The sequence below is a fragment of the Mustelus asterias genome, chromosome 7, assembly GCF_964213995.1.
Source record: "Mustelus asterias chromosome 7, sMusAst1.hap1.1, whole genome shotgun sequence".
Classification (NCBI taxonomy): Eukaryota; Metazoa; Chordata; class Chondrichthyes; order Carcharhiniformes; family Triakidae; genus Mustelus; species Mustelus asterias.
The window spans coordinates 35684504-35710872 of record NC_135807.1 but is presented as its reverse complement, the minus strand read 5'-3'; the positions used below and the strand labels follow the sequence as shown (position 1 = coordinate 35710872).

Below are 26369 nucleotides of genomic sequence, written 5' to 3'. Positions count from 1 at the left end.
GCATCTTAAATGGTGCATTGCTGTGTGCAGCCTGTTTGTTCTGCAGAGAAGTGGCAGATGGAATTTAACCCTGAAAAGTGTGAGGTGATACACTTTGGAAAGAGTAGAGGAAGTATTCAATGAATGGCAGGACACTAGGAAGTTCTGTGGAACAAAGGAACTTTGGTGTTGTTTGTCTACAGATCTCTGAAAGCAGAAGGGCATGTTAGTGGGGTAGTGAAAAAGGCATAAGAGACACTTGCCTTTATCAACGAGGCATAGATTACAAAAGCAGGGAAGTCATGTTGGAGTTGTATAGAACTTTGGTGAGGCCACAATTAGAGTACTGTGTACAGTTCTGGTCGCCACATTATAGGAAGGATGTGATTGCACCGGAGGGGGCGCAGAGGAGATTCACCAGGATGCTGTCTGGGATGGAACATTTAATTTATAAAGAGAGGTTGGGTAGACTTGGGTTGTTTTCATTGGAGCAGAGAAGACAAAGGGTCAACCTGATTGAAGTGTACAGGATTATGAGGGACATGGACAGAGTGGATAAGGAGCAGCTGTTCTCCTTAGTTGAAGAGTCAGTCACAAGGGGACATAGGTTCAAGGTGAGGGGCAGGAGATTTAGGGGGATGTGAAAAAAAACTGTTTTACCCAGTGACGGTCTGGAATGTGTTGCCTGGGTGGGTGGTACAGACAGGTTGCCCCTCATCCTTTAAGAAGTGAGGATGAGCACTTGGCACATCATAACATTCAGAGCTATGGACCAAATGCTGGTAGATAGGATTGGGTGGGACTTTAGGTGTTCCTCATGTGTCGGTGCAGACTTGATTGGCCAAAGGATCTCTTCTGTGCTGTATGATTCTAACTGCTGATTACCATAAACTTTGTCTGGAGATGCTAAACCAGAAACCTGCAGGTACAGCACTCAATGGACACAATTTCTATAGAGTAGTATCAGTGGGCTTCTCTTGCTCATTTCCACTGAAGATGTGAAATGTTTTTGCTGACACACAGCAGCATGTTGCAGGATGGCTTGGGGACCAAGGAAGTGGGTGCATATGTTCTCGAATGTTGCTCTAATGACACCTAAAAGTATTCAGTAAAAATTGTCCACTCCTCTTTATATTTAATTTTTAAAAATTAATTTGTGGGACGGGGAGGGGGTGGTCGCTGGCTGGCTAGCATATTTTGCCCATTCTTGTTTCCCTCGTTCAGAGGGCAGTTGAGAGTCAAACATTGCTGTGGCTCGAGAGTCACCTGTAGGCCAGACCAAGTAACGATAGCAGATTTCCTTCCCTAAAGGACATGAGTGAACCGAGCCATGAATTTCAGAAGGGTTTGAAAGTGAAGGCAAAAATGGCAGTTTTATTGAATGTGACAAAATTTGTATTTACTCCTTGAGAACATTAGAAACAGACATTTATCAATCTTCTCTTTTCCCGTTAGACCCTGCCCAGTTTATATAATCTTAGTTCGTAATCCAAACCCCTCATCCCCTCACTCATACTGGTTGCTCAATTCTTTAGTTCTCAACAGCTGCAATATCCTTTTAATATTGAGGAAACCTGAACTATACAGAGTATTCTAAATGCAGTCACAGCAATGATTCTTGAAGTGGCAGGATTACCTCACTATCTCGATACAGTACATCCCGTTTCTGATTTGCTTTCATTACTGCAATCGCTGCAGTATTGTGAACAAGGACTCCTGAATTCTTTGCTTTCCATATATTATTATATTTCCACTTAAGTTGTTATGATCTGGTGAGGCACCAGTAACCTTGTGTTTCAAGTGGACAACGTTTGAAAAAAATAAAATCTAAACCAAAAGAGAAAATGCTGGAAAATCTCTGCAGGTCTGGCAGCGTCAATAAGGAGAGAGAAGAGCTGACGTTTTGAGTCCAGATGACCCTTTGTCAAACCTAAAGGGCATAGAAAGTGGGAGATATTTATACTGTCGGGTGAGGGAATGAAAGATGAATCATAGCCACAAGAACAAAGGGAAAGGCTGCTAATGGCAGACTGCTTACCCTCTGATTTCAGCTTCGCTGCCGTTTGGCCATTCACACTTTTTATTTTCTCTATGGACTGCACTTCTCTCCAGCTAAGTAAACCGACCTGCTGTTTCATGGCTGTGGTCTTTCTAACTTTGAAGTCCTTAAGTCAGCATGTCCCCAACTTTTAAGTGTAAGCTGCTATTTTTGCATTTTTCCCATTTTCTACAGTTAAACTTTAATCTTCCCACAACCAATCATTACCTCTAAAAAAGCAACATGAACTAGATATTCATAACTAAGTAATAATCCTCTGTGGATTTTTTGTCTTAGTTGCATTTCTCAACTTTGAAGTTCATCTGTTACCTGTCTTCCAAATTTCCAAGCATATTCCCCCTGTAGTTTATCCTGTTGAGCTTTGCAGTCTCCTAACTTAATTAGCTTTGCGGCATCTCCAGATTTAACCATCGTGCTTGTGATTCCTAAACTCCACTGGTAACACTCTCCCAGGATGATGACAATTCCTATGTCAATAACTTGTGGGTTTATTTTGGGAACAAATATTAGACCCTTGTTCAAAAAGGGGCACAAGATAAAACTGGCAACTACAGACCAGTAAGTTTGACTTCAGCGCTTGGGTAACTTCTGAAAAATATAGTTTGAACCAACAGTCATGTAGACAAGATGTGGAGATGCCAGTGTTGGACTGGAGTGGGCACAGTAAGACATTTCACAACACCAGGTTAAAGTCCAAGAGGTTTATTTGGTATCACAAACTTTCGGAGCATGCTCCTTCATCAGGACTCACCTGAAGGAGGAGCAGCGCTCTGAAAGCCTGTGATACCAAATAAAGCTCTTGGACTTTAACCTGGTGTTGTGAGACTTCTTACCATGTAGACAAGTGTCCAGTAATTAAGGGAAACCACCATGGATTTATTAAGACAGATCATGTGTAACTAACTTGCTGGAGCTTTTTGAGGAAGTAACAGAGAAAGTGGAAAAGGGAACTGCTGTTGACGTGGTGTATATAGATTTTAAAAAGGCATTTGATACAATGCCACACAACAGACCTGTGAGCAAAATTCTAGTTCATGGAATAAAAGTAAAGTAGGCATTGGATAAGAAATTGGCTGAATGATAGGAAACAGAGTAGTGAATAATAAATAGTTGTTTTTCAGATTGCAGGAAGATTTGTCGTGGAGTTCCCCAGGGTTCAGTGTTGGGGCCCTTGCTCTTCCTGATGTACATTAATTACCTAGACTGTGGTGTTCAGGGCTTGATTTTGAAATTTATAGATGATACGAAGATTGGAAATGTTGTCAACTGTCATAAAGATAGTTTTGAACTTCAAAAGGACATGGACATGTTGGTGGATTGAGACCATAAGATATAGGAGAAAATTTAGGCCATTCAGCTCATCGAGTCTGCTCTGCCATTCAATCATGGCTTATGTAATTCTCATCCCCATTCTCCTGCCTTCTTCCCCTAATCCTTGATCAAGAACCTCCCTATCTCCTGTCTTAAAAACACTCAATGACCTGGTCTCCACAGCCCTCTGTGGCAATGAGTTCCACAGATTCACCACTCTCTCGCTGAAGAAATTCCCCCTCACCTCAGTTTTAAAGGAGCGTCCCTTCACTCTGTGGTTGTGCCCTCGAGTTTCTCTCCCACGAGTTGATGTGGAAACATCTTTTCCACATCAACTCTACCTAGGCGCCTCAGTATTCTGTAAGTTTCAATTAGATCCCCCCTCATCCTTCCAAACTCCATCGAGTATGGGTCCAGACTCCTCAATCGCTCCTCATATGATAAACCCTTCATTCCTGAGATCATTCTTGTGAACCTCCTCTGGACCCCCTCCAAGGCCAGCACATCCATCATTAGGTATGGGGCCCGAAAGACAAGTGGCAGGTGAAGTTCAATGCACAGAAGTGTGAGGTGATTTTGGCAGGAAGAATATGGAGCCACAGTATAAAATAAAGGGAGAAACTCTAACGGTGATGCAGGAACAGAGGACCCTCAATGTATATGTACACGTCACTGAAAATGGCAGTGCATGTGGAGAGATCAGTTAATAAAGCATGTCGTGTCATGGGTTTCATTAATAGAGGCATTGAGTAAAAGCGTAAGGAGGTCAAGCTGAACTTGTATAAGACAGTAGTTAGGCTCCATCTGGTGTACTCCCTCCAGTTCTGGGCACCCTACTTCAGGAAGAATGTGAAGGCATTGGAGAGATTACAGTTCATATTCAAAGGATGATTTCAGGGCTAAAGAACTGTAACTGTGAGGATAGATTGGAGAGGTTTGGTCTGCTTTTTTTTTGGACAAAAGGCAGAGAGGAGACTTGATAGAGGTATTCAAGATCCTGAGGGATGTGTACAAGGTAAATAGTGAGAAACTAGGGGATTTATGAAAGGGAAATCATGTTTGACAAACTTAAAGTTTTTTGATGACGTAACTGGTAAAATAGATAAGGGTGAATCCTTATCTATAATGCGATGTATTTGAATTTTCAGAAAACTTTTGATGAAGTTGCACGTGGGAGGTTAGTGTGCAGAATTAAAGTGCATGAGATTGGGGGTAATATATTGGTATGGACTGAGAATTAGCAGACAGGAAACAGTAGGAATAAGGGTGTCTTTTTTGAAGTAACAGGCAGTGACTAGTGGAGTCCTGCAGGGATCAGTGCTTGGCCCCAGCTATTCACAATATACATCTATTATTTGCATGAGGGAACCAAATGTAGTATTTCCAAGTTTGCTGATGACACAAAAACTTGGTGAGAATGTGAATGGTAAAGAGGGTTTAAACAGACTTCAAGGGTTTTGACAAGTTGAGTGCGGCAGATGCAGTATAATGTGGACAAATATGAAGTTATCCACTTCGGATGAGAAACAGAATAGCAGTTTTATTTAAAATAGTGATAGATTGGGAAATGTTGGAGTACAAAGGGATCTGGGTATCCTACTACACCAGTCACTGAAAGTAAGCATGCAGGTACAACAAGCAGTTAGGTAGGCAAATGGTATGTTGGGCTTCGTTGCAAGAGGATTTGAGTACAAGAGCAAGGATTTCTTACTACAGCTGTACAGGGCCTTAGTGAGACCACACCTGGAGTATTGTGTGCAGTTTTGTTCTCCTTGTCTAAGGAAGGATATACTTGCCATGGAGGGAGTGCAGCGAAGGTTCACCAGAGCGATTCCTGGGATGGCAGTATTGTCGTATGAGGAGAGATTGGGTTAACTGGACCTGTATTCACTGGTTGAGAAATGAGAGGGGATCTAATTAAAATGTATACATCTCTGGCAGGGCTGGACAGACTGGATGCAGAGATGTTGTTTCCTCTGGCTGGGGGAGACGAGAACAAAGAATCACAGTCTCTGGATACTGGTTGCCCATTTAGGACTGATATGAGGAGAGTAGTGACCCTGTGGAATTCTCTACTACAGAAGGCTATGGAGGCAAAGTCACTGAATATATTTAATAAAGAAATAGATTTCTAGACTCTAAAGGTGTCAAAGGGTAGGGGGAGAGTATGGAAGTATAGTTTTGAGATAGAGGATCAGCCATGAGTTTTTGCGATGCATGCACAAGGACCCCCAGGTCCCTCTGCACAGTAGCATGTTGTAATTTTTCACCATTTAAATAATAGTCCATTTTACTATTATTCCTTCCAAAGTGGATAACCTCACACTTGTCAACGTTATACTCCATCTGCCAGATCCTCGCTCACTCACTTAGCCTATCCAAATCTCTCTGCAGACTTTCCGCATCCTCCACGCAATTCACTTTCCCACTCATCTTTGTATCATCCGCAAACTTTGTTACCCTACATTCGGTCCCCTCCTCCAGATCGTCTATGTAAATGGTAAACAGTTGAGGCCCCAGCACCGATCCCTGCGGCACGCCACTAGTCACCAACTACCAACCAGAAAAGCATCCATTTATTCCAACTCTCTGCTTCCTGTTAGATAACCAATCCTCAATCCACGCTAACACTTTACCCCCAACTCCGTGTACCCTAATCTTCTGCAGCAACCTTTTGTGAGGCACCTTATCGAACGCCTTCTGGAAATCCAAAAACACCACCTCCACCGGTTCCCCTCTGTCAACCGCACTCGTTACATCTTCATAAAAATCCAGTAAATTCGTCAAACACGACTTTCCCTTCATGAATCCATGCTGCGTCTGCTTGATCGAACCATTTTTTTCCAGGTGTCCTGCTATTTCTTCTTTAATGATGGATTCCAGCAATTTCCCAACTACGGACGTTAAGCTAACCGGCCTGTAGTTACCCGCCTTTTGTCTACATCCTTTTTTAACAAATTTTCTAAGAGGGTGATGGAGGCAGGTTCAATTGAGGTAGTCAAAAGGGAGTTGGATTGCTATCTGAAAAGAGAATGTGCAAGGTCATGGGGATATGGCATTAGAGTAAGTCCAGGTAAGATGCTCTCTTAGAGCCAATGCAGACTCGATTGGCTGAATGGTCTCCTGCACTGTAAAGATTCTGTAACATGTCCGTTATTGAATATTTCCACTGATTCCTGCTTTCTTTATTTTCAGTAGAAGCCTTTCCAGGGGAATTGTGTCAAAGGCCTTACTGAAATCTAAGTGCACCATACCCATTGTCTTACCCCTATCAAGCTCCTTCAGAGGTCATTGCGTGTGAAGTAGTTGTTTCTCTAACTTCTACATTTAACCGCTTTGATCTCCGCTTTAACATTAACCTTCTGCTTCAGATGGTATACTTGCACCCTTCCTTATAAATTCTTCAGTGTTATTTTTGCTCAGATACCTCTGCTGTTTTATTCTTCTGTTATTTAAAAAAGCAACTCTCTTGATAGTTGAAGTAATGTATTTAAATCCGGCCTCTGTGTTGCTTGCATATGAACTGTTCAACCTTGGCCTGCTGCCTTCCACAGACATTATCGGCTATAGCATGACAGAGATTAGCCAGTCTAACACAACTGCTATTTTGTATGGTAACTACTGTGCTTATTTTTTTTTTTGAACTTCAAATTGCTTCCAGACTAGAAAGTATTTACAAGCTTTAATCTTCACCAACCCTGTTAACACAACTGTGATAGTTACACTGTACCACAGAATCAAGTAGAGGGGAAATAAGTGGTATGATGTATCATATAATCAGATGGACCAGCATGCAGACTTGACGTTACCGCATCAGAATATGGTAATTACTATGTCTGTGTACATGCATAAGATATTTGTTTGTGTTCAGTAATGTAATTTGGCTTTCTCTCTTACAGAATTGTTGCTGCAAGATTGAATGGCTCTTTAGATTTCTATTGTCTAGACACCAATAAAACCTTTAATCAGCTGCAGTACCGAGGTAAGTCAAAGATATTTATTTGAAATGGATATTTCACTCCTGTTTCTGCTCCTCTTATCCTGAAGTTAGAACATAGGAAAAATACAGCACAAACAGGCCCTTCGGCCCACAAGTTGCGCCGGTCATGTCCCTACCTGCCTAGGCCTATATATAGGCTTACCTATAACCCTCAATTCTATTAAGTCCCATGTACTCATCCAGAAGTCTCTTAAAAGACCCTATCGCGTTTGCCTCCACCACCATTGACGGCAGCCGATTCCACTCACCTACCACCCTCTGAGTGAAAAACTTACCCCTGACATCTCCTCTGTACCTACTCCCCAGCACCTTAAACCTGTGTCCTCTCGTAGCAGCCATTTCAGCCCTGGGAAAAAGCCTCTGAGAATCCACCCGATCTATACCTCTCAACATCTTGTACACCTTTATCAGATCACCTCTCATCCTTTGTCTCTCCAAGGAGAAAAGACCGAGCTCCCTCAACCTATCCTCATAAGGCATGCCAACCAATCCAGGCAACATCCTTGTAAATCTTCTCTGCACCCTTTCAATAATTTCCACATCCTTCCTGTAATGAGGCGACCAGAACTTTGCAGGCTAACCTCCTCGCTCTCAGTCACCTCATCACGATTCCGTCCCCCCAACCTTTCTAGTTTCAAGTCTCCCCAGTAGCCTTAGCCATGGCTTAACCATGGCAGAGACTTAGTATGGCTTTGTACCTTTCCAAGATACTGTTGATTAGTTGCACAACTAATCCTGAGCATGTTGTTATCAGATAAAGCATAAAACTAGGAGCTTCCTGGCAGATCATTAGAAACACATTAATAAAATGGACCATTTATTCCAGCTTTTACTAAATGTTACCAATGACTCATTGACATGTAATACACTTTCAAAATCACATTACTTAAATTCATGGTCCTCTCAGCATTCCTTAAATCCATGTTGTGAATTGTTGTCAACACAAAATCTGCATATTAAAACATATAATGCTGATCAGCAATTAAAAGAAAACGTGAAAAAAAAATTAAAATTGTTAGAAAACCCAATGCACACTGGCTTACCTTGAAATCTCCTCCAACCCACTGCAACTATTTCTTTTACAAGCCTGCTCTCCTGTATGTTCTTCCTACCTCCAGTTCTGTGAATGTTAGCAGACACACCAATCATGTTGCGGTGCTTAAAATTCCCTTCAAATCTTTGTGCCTTTCATGTCTCTATACTTTTAAAAGCCTCATCAAACCTCCTTTTCAAATGTGCCCTTAACCACTTCCTCCAATCTTATGGTTAAACTGCTGCTTGATGAATGAAATTTCCGTCCAACAGGCTTGAAAAGAAATTTGAGAGGTTTCTATTTAAAGTTGCTGTGGATGTGCAAGTTGTTAAACCACTTGTTCTATATTTGGAGCACTAATTGTGTAATCTGACTTTATGTTCAGGAACAACCAACAGGTCCACCATCCCATCATCACCAGTCTTCAACAGTGATGATATCATAGTGTGTCAGTTAACCCATATGGTTCCTTGTGCACACCAAAAGCCCATCACAGTACTGAAAGCAGCTGCTGGCAGAGTGGTCACGGGGAGTCAGGACCACACACTCCGGGTGAGTAAAATTTAATTACATTTGAAAGGATGCTATTGTTGGCTTAGTGGCACACTCATATTTTGGAGAAGGTTTCTATTTGCATCATGAATACATCATTTGGGCTGACACTCTTCCAAAACACTGAGAAAGTGCTGTGTTTTGGAACATCTCCATGCTATGGTAAAACTCTTGCCTTCCCATTCAGGTCAACATTAAGAGCCACAATGTGGAGATGGTAGACTTGACAAGCTGGGAAGATAGGATCAAATCAGCTGGAGGGACGCTTTTATCCAAACATTTCTTGTAAATTGTTCTGATGAATGGTCATCAGCCTGAAACATTAACTCGGATTCTCTCTCCATTGATGCTGTTTGATCTCCAGAGTATTTTCAGCATTTCTGTTCTTATTTCAGATTTCTGGAATCTGCAGTATTTTGCTTTTGTAATTCTTGTGATCTGGTTCATAATATAAATTAAGAAATATGGATAAAAGAAATGTATCCTGTTAATACCTGGGAGTGTGGGGTGGGGTTTGAGCGCCAGTTTGAATAAAGGGACCCAGTAGAAATATCAAACTTTTTTTGTCACAAGCTGATTGACCAGTTGTGTATTTCCAAAATGTTCTGTTTTTCCTAACTTAAATGCAATTCTTGACTTCTGTTGATGAAAACTGGATGATTTGATTTATTATTGTCACATGTATTATTATACAGTGAAAAGTATTGTTTCTTGCACGCTATACAGACAAAACATACCAAATATAGAGAAGGAGAGGGTGCAGAATGTAGTGTTACAGTCATAGCTAGGGTGTAGAGAAAGATCAATTTAATGTGAGGTAGATCCATTTAAAAGTCTGATGGCAGCAGGGAAGAAGCTGTTCTTGACTCGATTGGTATGTGATCTCAGACTTTTGTATCTTTTTCCTGACGGAAGAAGGTGGAAGAGAGTATGTCTGAGATGCATGGGCTCCTTGATTACGCTGGCTGCTTTTTCGAGGCAGTGGAAAGTGTCAACAGAGTCCATGTATGGGAGGCTGGTTTACGCGATGGACTGGGCTTCGTTCACAACCCTCTGTAGTTTCTTGCTGTCTTGGACAGAGCAGAAGCCACATCAAACTGTGATACATCCAGAAAGGATGCTTTCTATGGTGCATCTGTAAAAGTTGGTGAGAGTCTGAAGATGTCAGGTTGTCCAATGAAAACTCCTTCCCATTTTATCACTAACAAGGAAATGCTGAGAATTAGCACATTATCTGGAGGCAGATTAAGAGAGCTTGTCCTTATCCAGGATTTAGCTCCTATTTTGACAAGAATACACAGAGAAGCAGATACTGCTGAAGCTCTTCACCCCCAACTAGTAATTTAACTGAGTGGTCAACGTCCATATTGTAATTAGGTTGATGAAACTTGTGCATTTTATGATGCATTGTATTCCATATTGTTATATTATTAAGAGGCTTATGTTGCCTATTGCCTACCAGCAAGGGTTGAAGTTAAGTCTTGGAGTCTGTGGAACCAAGTTGCCATCGATCTTGCAATTGAAGTTCAGACCCAAGTAAACACTGGTAGAATTTTAACTTGCAAGGTAGGATGTAGGTTCTAATGTGTGTAGATGAAAGGGATCAAAAGATAAGGAGGAAGGCGAGATCAGGCTATTGAGTTGGATGATCTGCTGTGATGATCATGAATGGTTGAAGTAATGTTTTGTCAATGTTGCTTTTAGTTTGTTACTGTAAAAGCCTTAGAACATGAAATCTTGTCAAGTGACCCTTTCAATCACTGATGAATAGGACTTCTTGCAATAGGGTACAGACAGCAGAGTTTTGGATGATAAAAGGTAAAATATGTGAAAGCCAGGAATTGTTGAAATAAACAAACCTAGAAATGATAAAGGCACGGATAAGGGTTTCAATAGCAGGTGAGCTGAGGCAGGGGCGATGAAATAGGCAGACTTAATGATGGCATGGATACAGGGTTGCAAGCTCATTGCAACGTATAAGATTCAGTTTCAGACTGATTCCAGAGAGAGGGCTGTGTCATTGTCTATGGACTGGATTTCATGGCGAGCGCCAGATAATAGCTAAGGTCCTCTTAATAGAGAAAATTTCTGCTCATCCAATACTGAATATTGAACAAGGAGTCTTGACAATTTGGGGACAATTAAATAATCGAGAGCAGTGATGGCGAGGATAGAACTGGGTGTCAGCAACATGTATGTGGAAGCTGATGCTAAGTTTTGATAAGGTGTCATAAGATGATGATAAATAGGAGTAAGCCATACTCCTTGAACCTGTTTCACCATTCAAAATGATTATTCAGTGTCGCCAAGGGACGGCATGTAGATAGGAGTGGGCCATGGATATAAAATATGTATTAAAATGTGCTAATTTGAACCAAGTGAAATTGGAAGCAAAAGGAAACTTTTGCAGATACTGCAAATCTGAAATAAGAGCAAAAAATACTCGAGGACTGACAGCATTTGTTGAGAGAGAGAAGCAGTTAATGTATCATCAGAAATGGGCTGATATGATTGTAATTTATTGCAGTACGTTGCTTACTAAGCTTCTGTTCCTTTTGCAGATATTTCGACTTGAAGACTCCTGTTGTCTTTATACGCTGCAGGGTCATTCAGGCGGGATCACAGCAGTTTATATAGACCAGGTACTGTCTTATGTAACCTAAATACAAAGTAATGTTAGAGGTCCAGATAGAGTCTAGTATTAATTCAGATTACACTAAAATTGATCACAGACATGATAGAATTGCAAGCCCTATACTGTTTATACAGACATATTTCTACCATTGTTGCAAATATCTTTATGGTAGAGAAATAGATTCCAGGAGTTGGCAAAATCAATAGTTTTGCCGCCTTAACTGCATCTTGAATCTTGTCAGTGAGTTGGAAAACCATGGGTTGAACACTCGGCAATCTAAACTACCATATCAGTGTTGTGGGAGCTCTGTGATGTCCAATGTGTCACTTTTCAAAGGAATGTAAAATCAAGGGACAATCTGATGTCCTTGCTGATGTAAAAAAATCCCAAAGAGAAGCTTCCTGCTTGTATCCTGGCCCATATTATTTAGGTTTGCTTTGTGCAAATGGATCCTGTGTTTGTCTAAACAATAATTACTACACTTCAAAACTAACTATTTAGTTGTAAAGTAATGTGTTACTGGGGAAGTAATCAATAATTACTTCCTGGGGAAGTAATCAATAATATTTAAAAGCAAGTTCTTCCTTTCTGTGTGTACATACTTCTACCCAGGTGACAGCATATGCATATCGCGATTTGTAAAATGTATTGAAATACAGACAAGTTAGGCGTGACGGTAGTGCCATTTTTAATAAATCCTTATGCTCCAGAGTTCACTGATCTCCCTCAGTACAGTCATGAGCTGGAAAACAGGAGAAGAATAAGAGACATAGTATTGAATACCCCTTTTATCAGTCAAATTCTCACCTACTGCACTGGCACAGCGTGGTTGAACTTTGCTCAGTGCCTGAAACCATCATTGAGTTGCAGGGGTAGAGGAGAAGAGTTGAATATAGACCTCATAATGTGCTAGAAATGTTTCCATGCCCTTCACATTTAGTGAATTTCTTTAAAGTTGTATTATGCAGGCAAACGCACCAAGCCATTTTGCAAAAATTAAAACTTGACAGACAGCAATGAGGTGAGGAGCTAATTAATCTTTTTCTGATGGCATTGGTTGTGGAGAAGCTGTTTTCCAGGACAGCTTGCTGATTTAATGACTTGATATTTTTAAGATTTATCAGAAAAGCCAGAAGGATAATAATGCAGTTCTCATTCAGTCGTGCAATAGCGTCTTAGACCATCTGTTTTGTAGATTGTGAGAGAAAAATGCACCATCAGCAGCCTGCTCTTGTTGTGTCCAAGCAACCAACCAGGAACGCGTCAACAATTACAAGCAGACTCAATACTAAAAGACTCGAGGGACTAGCAAGGGAACAAAATAGGAATGATAACCTATCTTCTTAAGATGGTTGGCAATGTTCACAAGTTTTGGTAGTTTAATATATGCAATTGATTCACGTAATGATTTTAAAATATAGATTTTGACATGTTTAATTTTTTTTCTGATTAATTGGCAGCATTTAATGAAAGCAATTGACAACTGGTCGCTTTTATGCCATCTTGTGAGAGTTAATTATCATATTCCTCTTTTTTTCTTTCCTTGTGCCACCTTAGTCACGGATTCATGTCATGGATTCATGTCATGTATTCTGTCAAAGAGTAAGGAGCATTGACACTGCTTCATTACTTCAGCTCCCAAAGAGCTGATTTAAGAATACAATTTCAGCATGAAGTAATTGGGGCCTTAGTGATGTGTGTAGAAGAACCAGTCAGCTTTATCAATTTAGCGGTTCCTGTACAGTACTTGAGATTTCTTCTTTCCCCCTCAGACAATGGGGCTGGCCAGTGGTGGGCAAGATGGAGCTATTTGCCTCTGGGATGTATTAACTGGAAGCCGAGTGAGTCACATGCATGGCCATCGTGGTGATGTTGTCTCTCTCATCTGTACCTCAAGCTGTGTGATCAGTGGTGGACTGGATGACATGATCTGTATATGGGATCGCAGCTCTGGTATCAAACTCTATTCCATTCAACAGGTAAGTTCAGAAGCTTTTGTTCCCTCTTGTGACATTTTTGGGTGGATTGGAAAACCAGCAGGCAAACTTGATGTTTTAGCTCAAAACAAACCTAAATTGAAGAGACAAAGTCTATTCAACAAGCTAAGGTACAGAAGTATAACAATCTTACAAAGGTTGCAAGTAGAAGTTTCACCATGGCAAACTGTGAACTGGATTCAACAAATCAAAAGTGACTTTGGTAAAAGTTGCCAGATTGCCGCAAAAACCCAACTGGGATGCTTGCCGACTCTGCCTAATCTGACCAACACGTGGCTTCACTCCCCCTCACCATTGACGGTCAATAATTGCGGGTATTCTTAATTCTGTCTATATCCTGACAAAAGCATGGATGAGCATTTCAGCAGCACATAAGCTGAGGCAAAGATGGAGATGGACGGTGTTGTGGAGGTAGGAAAAATGATGATGAGGACTTTGGATTGGAAGTTCAGGTTAGGGTTGCTTGGGTTACAGTCTATCGAGTTTACCTTCAAATAGTGGCTAGGGAGAGGGATGAAGTCAGTGACTATGGAACAGAGTTTGTGGCAGGGATCATTTTCCTAGCAGATCTTGTGGTGTTGCTCAGTGAATTAGGTGCTAACTACACTAAAAAATATGTTATTTGAAGTGTGACATGGTAAGTATATCTGACGGGAACTAAATGACAATTACAAGAAATGAAACAGAAACAAATATAAATTGTATGTATAATACGAGTTACTTTTCTTTTGCGAAAGGTAAAACTTGAAATTATTTTCCTTTTTCCTAAACTAGTCTCTCACCACCTCGAGCTGAGATGATGCATCGGCTACTCTCATCACAGGAAAAGATAGAAACATAGAAAATGGAAGCACAAGTAGCCCATCGGCCCTTCGGCCCTTCGAACCTGTTCTGCCATTCATTTTAATCATGGCTGATCATTGAATTCAATATCCTGATCCCCCTTCCTCTCATATCCCTTGATCCCTTTAGCCCCAATTTCTTCTTGAAAAAAGACAACATTTTGGCCTCAACTACTTTCTGTGGTAGTGAATTCCACGCATTCACCATCCTCTGAGTGAAGAGATTTCTTCTCAACTCAGTGTTAAAAGGTTTACCCCTTTTCCTCAAACTATGACCTCTAATTCTGGACTCCCTCACCATTGGGAACATTCTTTCTAGATCTACACTGTCTAACCCTATTAGAATTTTACACGTTTCTATGAGATCCCCTCTCACTCTTCTAAACGTCAGCAAATATAATCCTAACCAGCATATATCTCCTCATTTGACAGACCTGCCATCCCATGAATCAACTTGGTAAACCTTCGCTGTACTCCCTCTATAGCAAGGACACCAAAATTGCACGCAATACTCCAGGTGTGGCCTCACCAACACTCTATACAATTGCAGCAAAACATCCCTATCCATATACTCAAACCCTCTTGCTAAGAAGGCCAAAATACCATTTGCAGCCTTGACTGCCTGTGCTTACTTTCGGTGACTGATGCATGAGGATACCAAGATCTCACTGAGTATCCATCTCTCTGAATTTACACCCATTCACATAATGATCTGTCTTCCTATTATTGCTACCAAAGTGGATAACCTCACATTTATCCACATTATACTGCAACTGCCATGCATATGCCCACACACTCAGCCTGTCCAAATCATGCTGAAGCATCTCTGCATCCTCCTCACAGCTCACCCACCCATCCAACTTTCTATCATCTGCAAATTTGGAGATAAAACATTCAGTTCCCTCTTCCAAATCATTAATATATAATGTGAACAGTTGGGGTCCTAGCACAGATCCCTCACTTGTTACTGACTGCCAATCAGAAAAACACCCATTTATGTCAACTCCTTGCTTCCTATCTGCTAACCAGCTTTCTACCCGTCTCGAGACATTACCTCAATCCAATGTGCTTTAACTTTACATAGTCTGTTACGTAAGTCCTTGTCGAAAGCCTTCTGAAAGTCTAAATAAACCACATCCACTGGTTTTCCTCAGTCAACTCTATTAGTTACATGCTCAAATAATTCCAATAAATATGTCAAGTGTGATTTCTCTTTGGTAAATCCATGCTGACTTTGACTGATTATACCATCGCCTTCCAAATGTTGAGTTATGAAATCCTTGATAATGGACTCTAGCAACTTTCCCAGTACCGACATTAGGTTCACTGATCTATACATAAGAACACAAGAAATAGGAGCAGGAGTAGGCCATCTAGCCCCTCAAGCCTGCTCTGCCATTCAGTAAGATCATGGCTGATCTGACAGTGGGTTCAGTTCCACTTACCCGCCCACTCCCCATAACCCTTAATTCCCTAACCCTATAGTTCCCTGTTTTCTCTCTACCTCCTTTTTTTGAATAGCGGGCTTACATTAGCTACCCTCCAATCTGTAGGAACCAGTCCAGAGTCCAAAGAATGTCAGAAAATAACCACCAATGGATCTAGTATTTCCAGGGCGACTTCCTTAAGTACTCTGGCATGAAGATTATCAGGACCTGGAGATTTATCCACCTTCAATCCCATCAATTTCCCCAAAACCACTTCTCTACTAATGCTGATTTCCTTCAGCTCCTCACTAAAACTTGCTTCTCTCAGAACTTCTGGTGCATTATTCATGTCTTCCTTTGTTAAGACTGAAGCAAAGTGCAAATTTAATTCCTTGGCCATTTCTTTTTCTCCGTTATGAATTCTCCCGTTTCTGACTGTAAGGGGCCTACATTTGTTTTTTGCCAATCTTTTTCTCTTTCCATACCTATAGAAACTTTTACAGTCAGTTTTTACCCCCACAGATGTGGGGGGGGCCTTGAGAGGGTCCAGAGGAGATTTACCAACATGATTCCAGGGATGAGAAATTTGAGCTACAAGGTCAGATTGGAGAAGCTGGGGTTGTTCTGGAGCAAAGGGAGTTGAGGGGAAATTGGAGGTGTACACAATTATAACAGATTTAGATTGTCAATGTCTATTAGTCGATGGCACAAGGACTAGGGGGCAAAGATCTAAGGGTTTGGGGCGAGAGGTAGAGAGGTGTGAGGAAGAACGTTTTTCACAGTAAGTAGTGATGACCTATTGGTAGGCTGATCAACTGTGAAGTGCATTGTAACCGAGCTAAACCTTTCCCTGTACCATGCTTGCAATTCACAGTCACTGGATAATGTTTGCAGAAACAGTTTAAAATAGAAATATTTAAAATCCATACCACACAGTTACACTAACGTTGTTCCCAGCTGCCCTGGGAAAGTTAGAAAGAAACATAATGCTGGCTGCAACTCAAGCATCTACTATCCCTTTGACTTCTGTTACTCAAAATATCAGGAGTAATATTGAAAACAAACACCAATTCAATTTTGACAACTGTTACTGTTTCATTGTTGCTCCCTTAAAATCCTGCAATGCCCTATTTTACAACAATTGGGAACACAGGAGAATGGTTTATGGAGAAGTCCCACTTCTCACGGCATCCAGTGACAAATAATGAATGCACTCTTCCCAGTGTACCAGCATCCCATGAACGTTTTTTTGAAAAGTTTCACATCTTTAACTTCTTTACTCATGTTGCCCTGGAGAACAATCAGGAGACTGACAGAAGCGTGAAGTCCCCAGTATCACGGATACTAGTCTTCAACTAATTCAATTCACTCCACGTGATATCAAGAAATCATTGGAGGCACTGGATACTGCAAAGGCTATGGCCCTGACAGTATTCCAGCATTAGTATTGAAGACTTGTGCTCCGGAACTTGCAAACCCATAGTCAAACTGTTCCAATACAGCTACAACACTGGCATCCATCCAACCACACAAAAAATTGCCCAGTTATGTAGAGTACACAAAAGTAGGACAAATCTAACCCGTTCAATTACTGCCCCATCAATCTCGGCCATTAGTGAAGTATTGGAAAGGGTCCTCAACTGTACAATCAAGTGGCACTTGCTTGGCAATAACCTGCTCTCTGCTGCTCAATTTTGGTTCTGCCAGAGCCATTCAACTTCTGACCTTATTGCAGCCTTAATTCAAACATGGACAAAAGAGCTGAACTCGAGGTGAGAGTGACTGCCCTTGATATCAAGGCTGCATTTGACTGGCTGTGTCATTAAGAAGCCCGAGCAAAGCTGGAGCCAGTGGGAATTAGGAGGAAAGCTCTCCACTGGTAGGAGTCATACCTAGCACAAAGGAAGATGATTATGGTTGTTGGAGGTCATTCATCTCAGCTCCAGGACATCACTGCAGAAGTTCCTCAGGCTAGTTCCTCAGTTCAACCATTTTCAGGTGTTTCATCAATAACCTTCCTTCAATCCTAAAGTCAGAAGTGGGATGTTCACTGATGATTGCACAATGTTCAGTGCTATTCGTGACTCCTCATACTGAAGCAGTCTATGTCCAAATGCAGGAAATCCTGGGCAATATCCAGGCGTGGGTTAATGAGGAGAAGTAACATTCACACCACACCACAACCATACCAGAAAACGACTGTATCCAACAAGCGAGAATCCAACCATTGCCCCTTGACATTCAATGGCATTACCCTCGAGGGATTTCCCCCACTATCAACATCCTGGCGGTTACCATTGACCAGAAACTGAAATGGACTAGCCATATAAAAGCTGTGGCTACATGAGCAGGTCAGAGGTTAGGAATCCTGCGGCAAGTAACTCACCACCTGACTCTTCAAAGCTTGTCCACATTCTACAAGGCACAAATCAGGAGCATGATGGAATATTTTCCCCTTGCCTGGATGAGCGTAGCTCCAAAAACACTCAAGCAACTTAACACCATTCAGGACAAAGCAGCCTTTTTATTTGGCATCCCTTCCACAAACGTTCATTGCACCACCAACGTACAATAGCAACAGTGTGCACCATCTTTAAAATGCACTGCAGGAACTCCCCAAGGCTCCTAGACAGCACCTTCCAAACCCACAACCACTACCATCTAGAAGGACAAGGGCAGCAGATGCTTTGGGACATCACCTGGAAGTTACTCTCCAAGTGACTCACTATCCTGATTTGGAAATGTATCACTGTTCTTTCACTGTCACTGGACCAATATCCTATAACTCCCTCCCTAACAACACTGTGGGTGCACCTACACTACATGGGCTGTAGCAGTTCACCACCTTTTCAAGGGCAATTAGGAATGGGCAATAAATGCTGGCTTAGCCAGCAAAGCCCACATCCCAAATTCTGCAGCTGAAATTCTCTTTTGTAGTCAGTACGCATTTGCAAAACACCAGTGGCATGACATCACTATCAGAAATCTCACTACCTTCACAGCAGCACTTTGTCTAAGCTCACAGACTGGCAGTTAGCTGGTGACTAACCTTAGACTTCCTGCAGCTGTGCAAGCTTTCAGGACAAATATAAAAGCACTTTGTATTGCTCATGGTTAACAGGTCAGCTTATTGGAGTGATATCCTCCAGGGTATGCAGTCTTCATATACCCTGAGCTTCAGAGACAGCTGCAATGTCAGGTGATGTACAAAGCCCCAGATTCAGCTTCCACTAAGTTACATTTTTAAATGTTTGTGATGAATTTTATGCTCAAGGTAACTGACAGGAAGGATTCATAATTCACAGGAAGGGAATGGGTGACAGCCAGATAGTCCAAGAGAAGCAGGCAAGTAGTGCAAGAATCCCCCCTCAAATCGGTTTTCCGAAGCTGCTGAGGGCACTGGTTCCTCAGAGGAGTGCAGTCAGAGCCAAGTTTGTGGCACCACAAGTGGCTCAGCAGTGCAGGACAGGAGGAAGAAGAAAGGAAGAGCAATAGTGATAAAGAATTATTAGTTAGGGGAACAGACAGGTGTTTCTGTGTCTGTAGACATGACTCCAGAAGTCATGCCTCTCTGGTGGTGGAGTCAGTGATGTCACAAGCAGGCTGCAGGACATTCTTCTGGGGGAGGGTGAACAGGCAGAGGTCATGGTCCACTGCAGCTATATAATGGGCTACCTTCAAAATGGAAATGATTCCGGCACAGTCAAAGCATATTCCCGCAAGGAGAAAGGTAGGGCAAACAAATCCAGAGCACCATGGATGAAAAAAAAGATAGAAGAAAAAGTGTCCTTTTAACAGGTGTGAAGTAGAAAATACAGTTGAGAACCAAGAGGAATATAGAAGGTTCAGAGAGGAGGTGAAAAAACATTAGACAAGCAAAGAGGAATTATGAGGAAAGACTGTCAGCCAGCATGAAAGGGAATCCAAAGGTCTTTAGGCATATAAATAGTAAAAAGGTGGTAAAATGAGCAGGGCAGGTTCGGGACCTAGAAGTGAATTTACACAGGTAGATGGGGGGCATGGCTGAGCTATTAAATGTCTTTACTAAGGTAATAGATGCTACCCAGGCCATGGTGACAGAGGAAGAAATTCTGTCACTGGAAGGATTCAGAATTGATCAGGAGGAAGTGTTTGACTGTCAGTTCTTAAAGTTGACAAAGCATCAGGCTTGGATGAGATGCATCCAAGGACATTGAAGGAAGTGAGCATGGAAATTGCAGAGGCATTGGCCATAATTGCAGACTTTAAGCCCTTGCTCATAGTCCAGCAATTACAGACCAGTCAGTTTAACTTCAATGGTGGAGAAGCTTCTGGAAACAGTTGTTCAGGATAATAGTCAGATGCAAAATTGTGCGTTGGTTAGGAAGAGCCAGCATGGATTTCTAAAGGGGGAATTGCATTCAACGAACTTGCTGGAGTATTTTGAGGAACTAACAGGGTCAATGATGGTAATGCTGTTGATGTGGTCTACATAAACTTTCGAAAGGCATTCGATACAATGCCACACAACAGACTTGAGAGAAGTTATAGCCCGTGGAATACAAGGGATGTGGATACAAAATTGTAGCAAGGTGGTTACAAAATTGGCTGAGTAATAGGAAACTGAGTAATGGTCAATGGATATTTCTTGGGCTGGTGAAGGTTTGTAGTGGAGTTCCCCCAGGACTCGCATTGGGACTCTTGCTTTTACAGAAAGATATTAATCTACATTTTGGTGTGCAGGGAACAATTTCAAAATTTACAGATGACACAAAACTTGGAAGCAGTGTAAATTGTGAGGAGGACTGTAGAACTTCAAAAGGACATTAACAAGTTGGTGGAGTGGGCAACTCAGTGGCAGATGAAGTTCAATGCTGACAAGTGGGAGATGATGCACTTTGGTAGGAAGAACATGGACAGATAATAAAAGATAAGGGCTACAATTCTTAAGGGACCAAGAGCAGAGAGAGGTGGGTGTACATGTGTATAGATCATTGAAGTTGGCAGTTGGAGAGACAGTTAATAAAGTATCCAGTTTCCTGGGTTTTATTAATAGGTGCATTGAGTACAAAAGCAAGGAGGTTATTCTGAACTTATCCAAGACCACAGATGGAGTATTTTTACAGTTCTGGGTGCTGCACAGTGGGGAAGATGTGGACACATCAGAGAAAATGCAGGGGAGATTTATGGGAGTGGTTCCAGGAATGAGAAGCTTCAATTTTGAGGATATATTTGAAAGTTTTGCACTATTCTCCTTAGAGCGACGAAGTCTAAAAGGAGATTTAATGAAGGTGCTCAAAATCACGAGGAGACTGGACAGAGAGAAACTGTTCCTGCTAATAAAAGGATCAAGAACAAGAGGACACAGATTTCAAGTGGTTTGCAAAACCACTTGTGATGTTAGAAAAGGCTTGTTCACACAATGAGTGGTTCAGGTCTGGAATGCACTGTCTGCAAGCGTGGTGGAGGCAGATTCGGTCAAGGCATTCAAAAAGGCATTGGATGACGATTTGAATAGAATTAGTATTTAAGGGAATGAGGAAAAGGCAGGAGAATGGCACTAAGTTGTAATGTTCATTTGGAGAGCTGGTGCAGATACAATGGGCTGAATGGCCTCCTGCACCGTAATGATTCTGTGAATTCAGGCACCAGTATCACTGTTAATCTAAGTAGAACATGTGTCGATTCAGAGTAAATGTTTCTGCTTTCTATTCAGTGACCTTCATCAACCCAAATCAGTGACTATTTTCCACTTTGCACACCAGCTTCCTCCCTAAGTGAGACTGCCTTTGAAGAGCAGTTTTGGTTCTATATCTACTTAGAACTGAACTGAGATTGCCAAACTTATTTCACATTCCAACCCATACAAGCAGCAGATAGAAGAATCTCATCACATTATGCTGGACTAGCTTTGAACTTCTATACCAGAATGAAAGGCCATTGTCTAACCAAGTTCAACACACAGTCTTATAAAAGTAAATGCTTTATGATAAATTAGTCCCATTGAAAAGGGAGGCAAATTTTGAGAAGGTTTCAGTGGAATACGAGGGAAAAATATATTGTTTTATTAAAAATCTATCTCTGGTGGATTTTCCAGCCTCTCTTTCTCATTACCACCTTTATTTTGTTTTGCAGGACATGGGTTGCGGAGCAAGTCTCGGGGTGATATCCGATAACCTTCTCGTAACTGGGGGTCAAGGCTGTGTCAGCCTCTGGGACATTGGCTACGGGGACTTACTTCAGACTGTCTACCTGGGCAAAAGTAATGAATTGCAGCTGGTTCGACAGTTGCTGGTCTTGGACAATGCCGCCATTGTGTGTGACTTTGGCAATGAGCTTAGCCTCGTTTACTTCCCATCAGTGCTGGAGAAGCTGGACTGAAAGAGAGAGGGAGAGAGTCTTATGCTAACAAGTCTCTTCCTCAAATAAGAAGAATGGAAGCAAAATTGCCATCATGATCCTGAGTTTTTGTATAACTGGGGATGTGACACACTGGATGGTTAGAAGCTCAAGTGAATGGGGAAAAATCTGCTCAGGATTTTAGGGATCTATTGCTATGTCGGTGAGATGAAACAAAGCAAAATTATAATTTTATAATTTATATAACAAAGCTTCGGAACTGTGCACTGCATGGTGCAGGTACCATAAATGTTCCCCAAAGCACTACGTTGACTTATCAAGCAGGTCAAAGGTTAGTAATCAAGCCTGATTTTATTCAGTTTTGCAACGTTGCTTCATGTGACTTAGAGGTAAACTATGATGCAAAGAAAATAGTGCAGAGGTATTTTTTTAAATTAACAGATTAATTTTTTTGTAATGAGTTGATTTTTTTAATAAGTACATTCAAGAAGCAAGTTTAAAAAAGAATAGCGATGCGCGAGAGATTAGCTGCAGTCTTGCAGAATACGAACATTTTTTACCGGTGAAAAGCAAAGTACAGGAAAGGCAGGAAATGCAAATTAAAAAGAAAAAAATGTGAAAATTCATAGGTTTATCATATTGGTGAAGAAAAAAGAAAAATGCTTTTTAAAATTCCATCAAAACTGGCTGTCGTTTTGACTGGTGCTTGCTTTCTCAGAAGAGGAGATGGAATGTGTTAGAGACCTTATTCAGAACCCAAAGCTTCTGAGACTGAGGTACTTGTTAAAGGTTTATCAGCTGCAGATGAAACATAATATCTTTACAGGTGTTGATGACCTGTGTGTATTTAAAATTCTCTCCTCTACCATATTATGTATAGTGGAATCCTGTTGACATTAACCATGCTGCTCAACAATCACAGGAGTTTATAACAGCTGATTAATTCACTGCTCTGACTTCCATTGCCTTTTGTGGTTCTTAGTTCTCACTGCTACGTTTCTCGGCCCTGCCCGTGCTACCTCTCTGCAACCCCCATTTTCTTTATCTCCCTGTTGTTCAACTCTTCAGGTCAGTATGATAAAACAAATGTTTATTTTGTTCAATTCATCACTTATCATCCTAAGCTCATTATGAATGAAGTACTGCTCAGCCATTTAAGATGCTCAGTTGTGCAGTGTTCAGGGAATAAACTGCCTGCACAGAGCCTGGCTTGGTGTAAACATGGCCAAGAAAAGTCTGCGGCATTGTAGCCCCACATCTCTGGCCATACACATTCTTAACAATCATGATTTCTGCCATTTTGTGACAACCTCCGCATCCTTCACAGCTAAGACTAAATAGGAGGCCTATTAATATTATCACTTATTTATATGTTAAATGTTAAAACTAAGGCAATTCCTTTTCAATAGTTAGAACTGCTCGTAAAATCTTCACTGCAAATGACCAAAACTGATAGGCTCCTATCAGTATTGTCAAATTCTGAATCTATTCAGTCTATAGTGCCTGTGCCACCCCTCTCAGAACAGCGGAAAGGCAGGTTAATAGGGTGGTGAAAAAGACATATGGCACACTCGGCTTTATCAACCAGGGTATGGATTAAAAAAGCAGAGGTCATGATGGCGTTGTATAGAATTTTGGTGAGGCCACAGCTGTGTGCAGTTCTGGTTGCCACGTTATAGGAAGGATGTGATCGCACTGGAAGGGATGCAGAGGAGATTCACCAGGATGTTGCCTGGGATGGAACATTTAAGTTATAGAGGTTGGAACAGTAGAAGACTGAAGGGCAACCTGATCGAGATGTTCACGATTATGAGGAGCATGGACAGGGTGGATAGGGAGCAGCTGTTCCCCTTAGTTGATGGGTCAGTAACGAGGGGACACAAGTTAAAAGTGAGGGCTGGAATGTTTAGAATCATAGAATTCTACAGTGCAGAAGGCGGCCATCCGGCCCATCGAGTCTGCACCGACCACAATCTCACCCTGGCCCTATCCCCATAACCCCGTGCATTTACCCTAGCTCGTCTCCCTGACACTAAGGGGCAATTTTAGCATGGCCAATCCACCTAACCCACACATCTTTGGACTGTGGGAAGAAACCGGAGCGCTTGGAGGAAACCCACGCAGATATGGGGAGAATGGGCAAACTCCCCACACACACACACACACACACACACACACACACACAGTGACCCAAGCCAGGAATCGAACCCTGGTCTCTGGCGCTGTGAGGCAGCAGTGCTAACACTGTGCCATCGCGCTGCCCTTTAGAGGGGGATTTAAGGAAAAACCTCTTTACCCAGTGCCTCTTCTGCACTATAGTATTGTGATTCTGTGAACTATCCGCTTACGCCCATTGTCTCTTAATGGATAAACAATTGAGCATTTTAAAAATTCTTTTGAAAGAAACTTATTATGGATTCTACTTCCCCCACTCTGGATGGGATTTTGGGGCGGGGGGGGGGGCTGTTCCATGATGTGTATAAAAAAGAAAACTGTTCTTGGTTTTTTGATAAAGTTATGCACCCTAGTTTGAGCAGTGGAAATTGTTATTTTCAATTTGCCTGAGCAAACTTCATAATTTTAAACTCTACCAGATCTCTTAGCTGTCATAAAACCCTTCGTAATTTTCAGCTGCATCCACCAGATCTTTCCTAAACCGTAACGGTTCCAGAATTTTCAAATGGTGTTACTTTGGAAAGCCATCTGTAATAATTATTGTGGAGAACGATCACTATAAAAGGATTCCACTCTACCTGAATTGCCAGTTATTTAATTAAGGAAATTCCTAATGGTCACTAAGGTTCAATACAGAGACTATCATTTTACTTTTGCTGCCCTGTATAAAGTTAATGAGTATGTGTTTGTCGTCGGATGCAATGTATTAGATCACTGTGTTTGAAAACACACTCTTCTAATTATTGCAGCTGAAGATGGTTAAATCCGGTTGAGAATACTAAAGTGGAGGGTATGTGCTGAACTGATTGTCCCCCTTTCAGCCTCCCCTCTTCCCAGTTTCTCAGAAGCTGCAAAAGCTGAAACTGTGACTTAAAAATAATAAGGGACAAATCCTGTAATGTCCTTCACATTGATCAGTCTGTCCTCCGTTTTCCCTGTCTAATTGTAGAGAGAGTCCCATCATTATTTAGCTTTGTTGTACATTTAATTTCTTGGGGCAATTTTTCTTTTAATGGTTAACTTTCAGATGTGTAAAGAAAGAACGCTAAATTAGTTGTAGTGGTTAAATTCTTTAGTCATCTACTGTGAGCTTAATTTAAAAAATATTTATTGCGCATGTTTTTTTTTTGAAGGATGTACTGTACTACAGGGTGTTTGTATGGTTAAATTAATGTCACCTCTTTCTGGGGATCAACTATAAAAGTTGATCAGTTCTGGAAATTTGACCCCATGTACACTACTGATTGGATGTTGGTCAATGTCTTTTTTAGGGAGTGGGGATACAAATATCCTTTTCCTCCACAGTTTGCCTGGGTTGCTGTAGCCACCTGTGACCATGAGCTGGAGGAAGCCTACTCCTAGCTGGCCACTAGGTCTTGCTCTCCATTTATTTCTATTTGACTGACTCTAGTGTTTCTCTTTATCCTCCATCATTCTTTTCCTCTCCTCCTTGTGATCTCTCTTTTGTTTGCTCTCCTGTGCTTGTGTCTTCCTCTTTGTGTGTGTGTGTGTGTATATATATATATATATATATATACATACATTTTTTTATTTCTCTCACCTGTTTTCTTGTTTCCTCTCTGACTCTTTCTCATCTATCTCCCATTTCTTCCGGGTTTTTTTCTCTCATGTTTCTCTCCCATTTCCACCTTTCCCTCCCTCCCTCTCAACCTTTGGCCCTCTAGCCTCCGCTTTGCACCTCACCACAATAGTGCTGGTGAGATCAGGAACTCAGAGCCAAATTGGGATATTAAATCTGTGACCCCAAAATATTGCTGCGTTGAGCACATGCTTTTTCTAAATATAGACTTTTTATTCAAAACAGAGATTGTTTAATATTTAAAAACAAAGTAATTATGTGTAGAGCTTTTTTTAAAATATGAAATGTACTTGTTTATTGTAATTAAGTTCTGGCTGGATTCTGTGCACATTGCCAGCGTTTTGAAAACTTATGAGGGGGATCTAAACAAGCCCGGGTTTCTCTTTGATTACTGACAGGATTTTTTTCAGGTTACCATCA

The 26369-nt window shown here is 41.4% G+C and overlaps 1 protein-coding gene across 3 annotated transcripts in view; it reads left to right on the top strand.

Moving 5' to 3' along the window:
• The window catches only part of scap (SREBF chaperone), a 148200-nt gene extending 125381 nt beyond the window's left edge, over positions 1 to 22819 (top strand). For all 3 annotated transcript variants that reach the window (XM_078215859.1, XM_078215860.1, XM_078215861.1), the window contains 5 exons: positions 7249 to 7331; positions 8768 to 8934; positions 11496 to 11576; positions 13342 to 13548; positions 21950 to 22819. In XM_078215859.1, the coding sequence (XP_078071985.1) occupies positions 7249 to 7331; positions 8768 to 8934; positions 11496 to 11576; positions 13342 to 13548; positions 21950 to 22195 (784 nt within the window). In that variant the 3' untranslated portion in view covers positions 22196 to 22819. The remainder of the gene's footprint in view (positions 1 to 7248; positions 7332 to 8767; positions 8935 to 11495; positions 11577 to 13341; positions 13549 to 21949) is intronic.
• The last annotated feature ends 3550 nt before the right edge of the window (positions 22820 to 26369 follow it).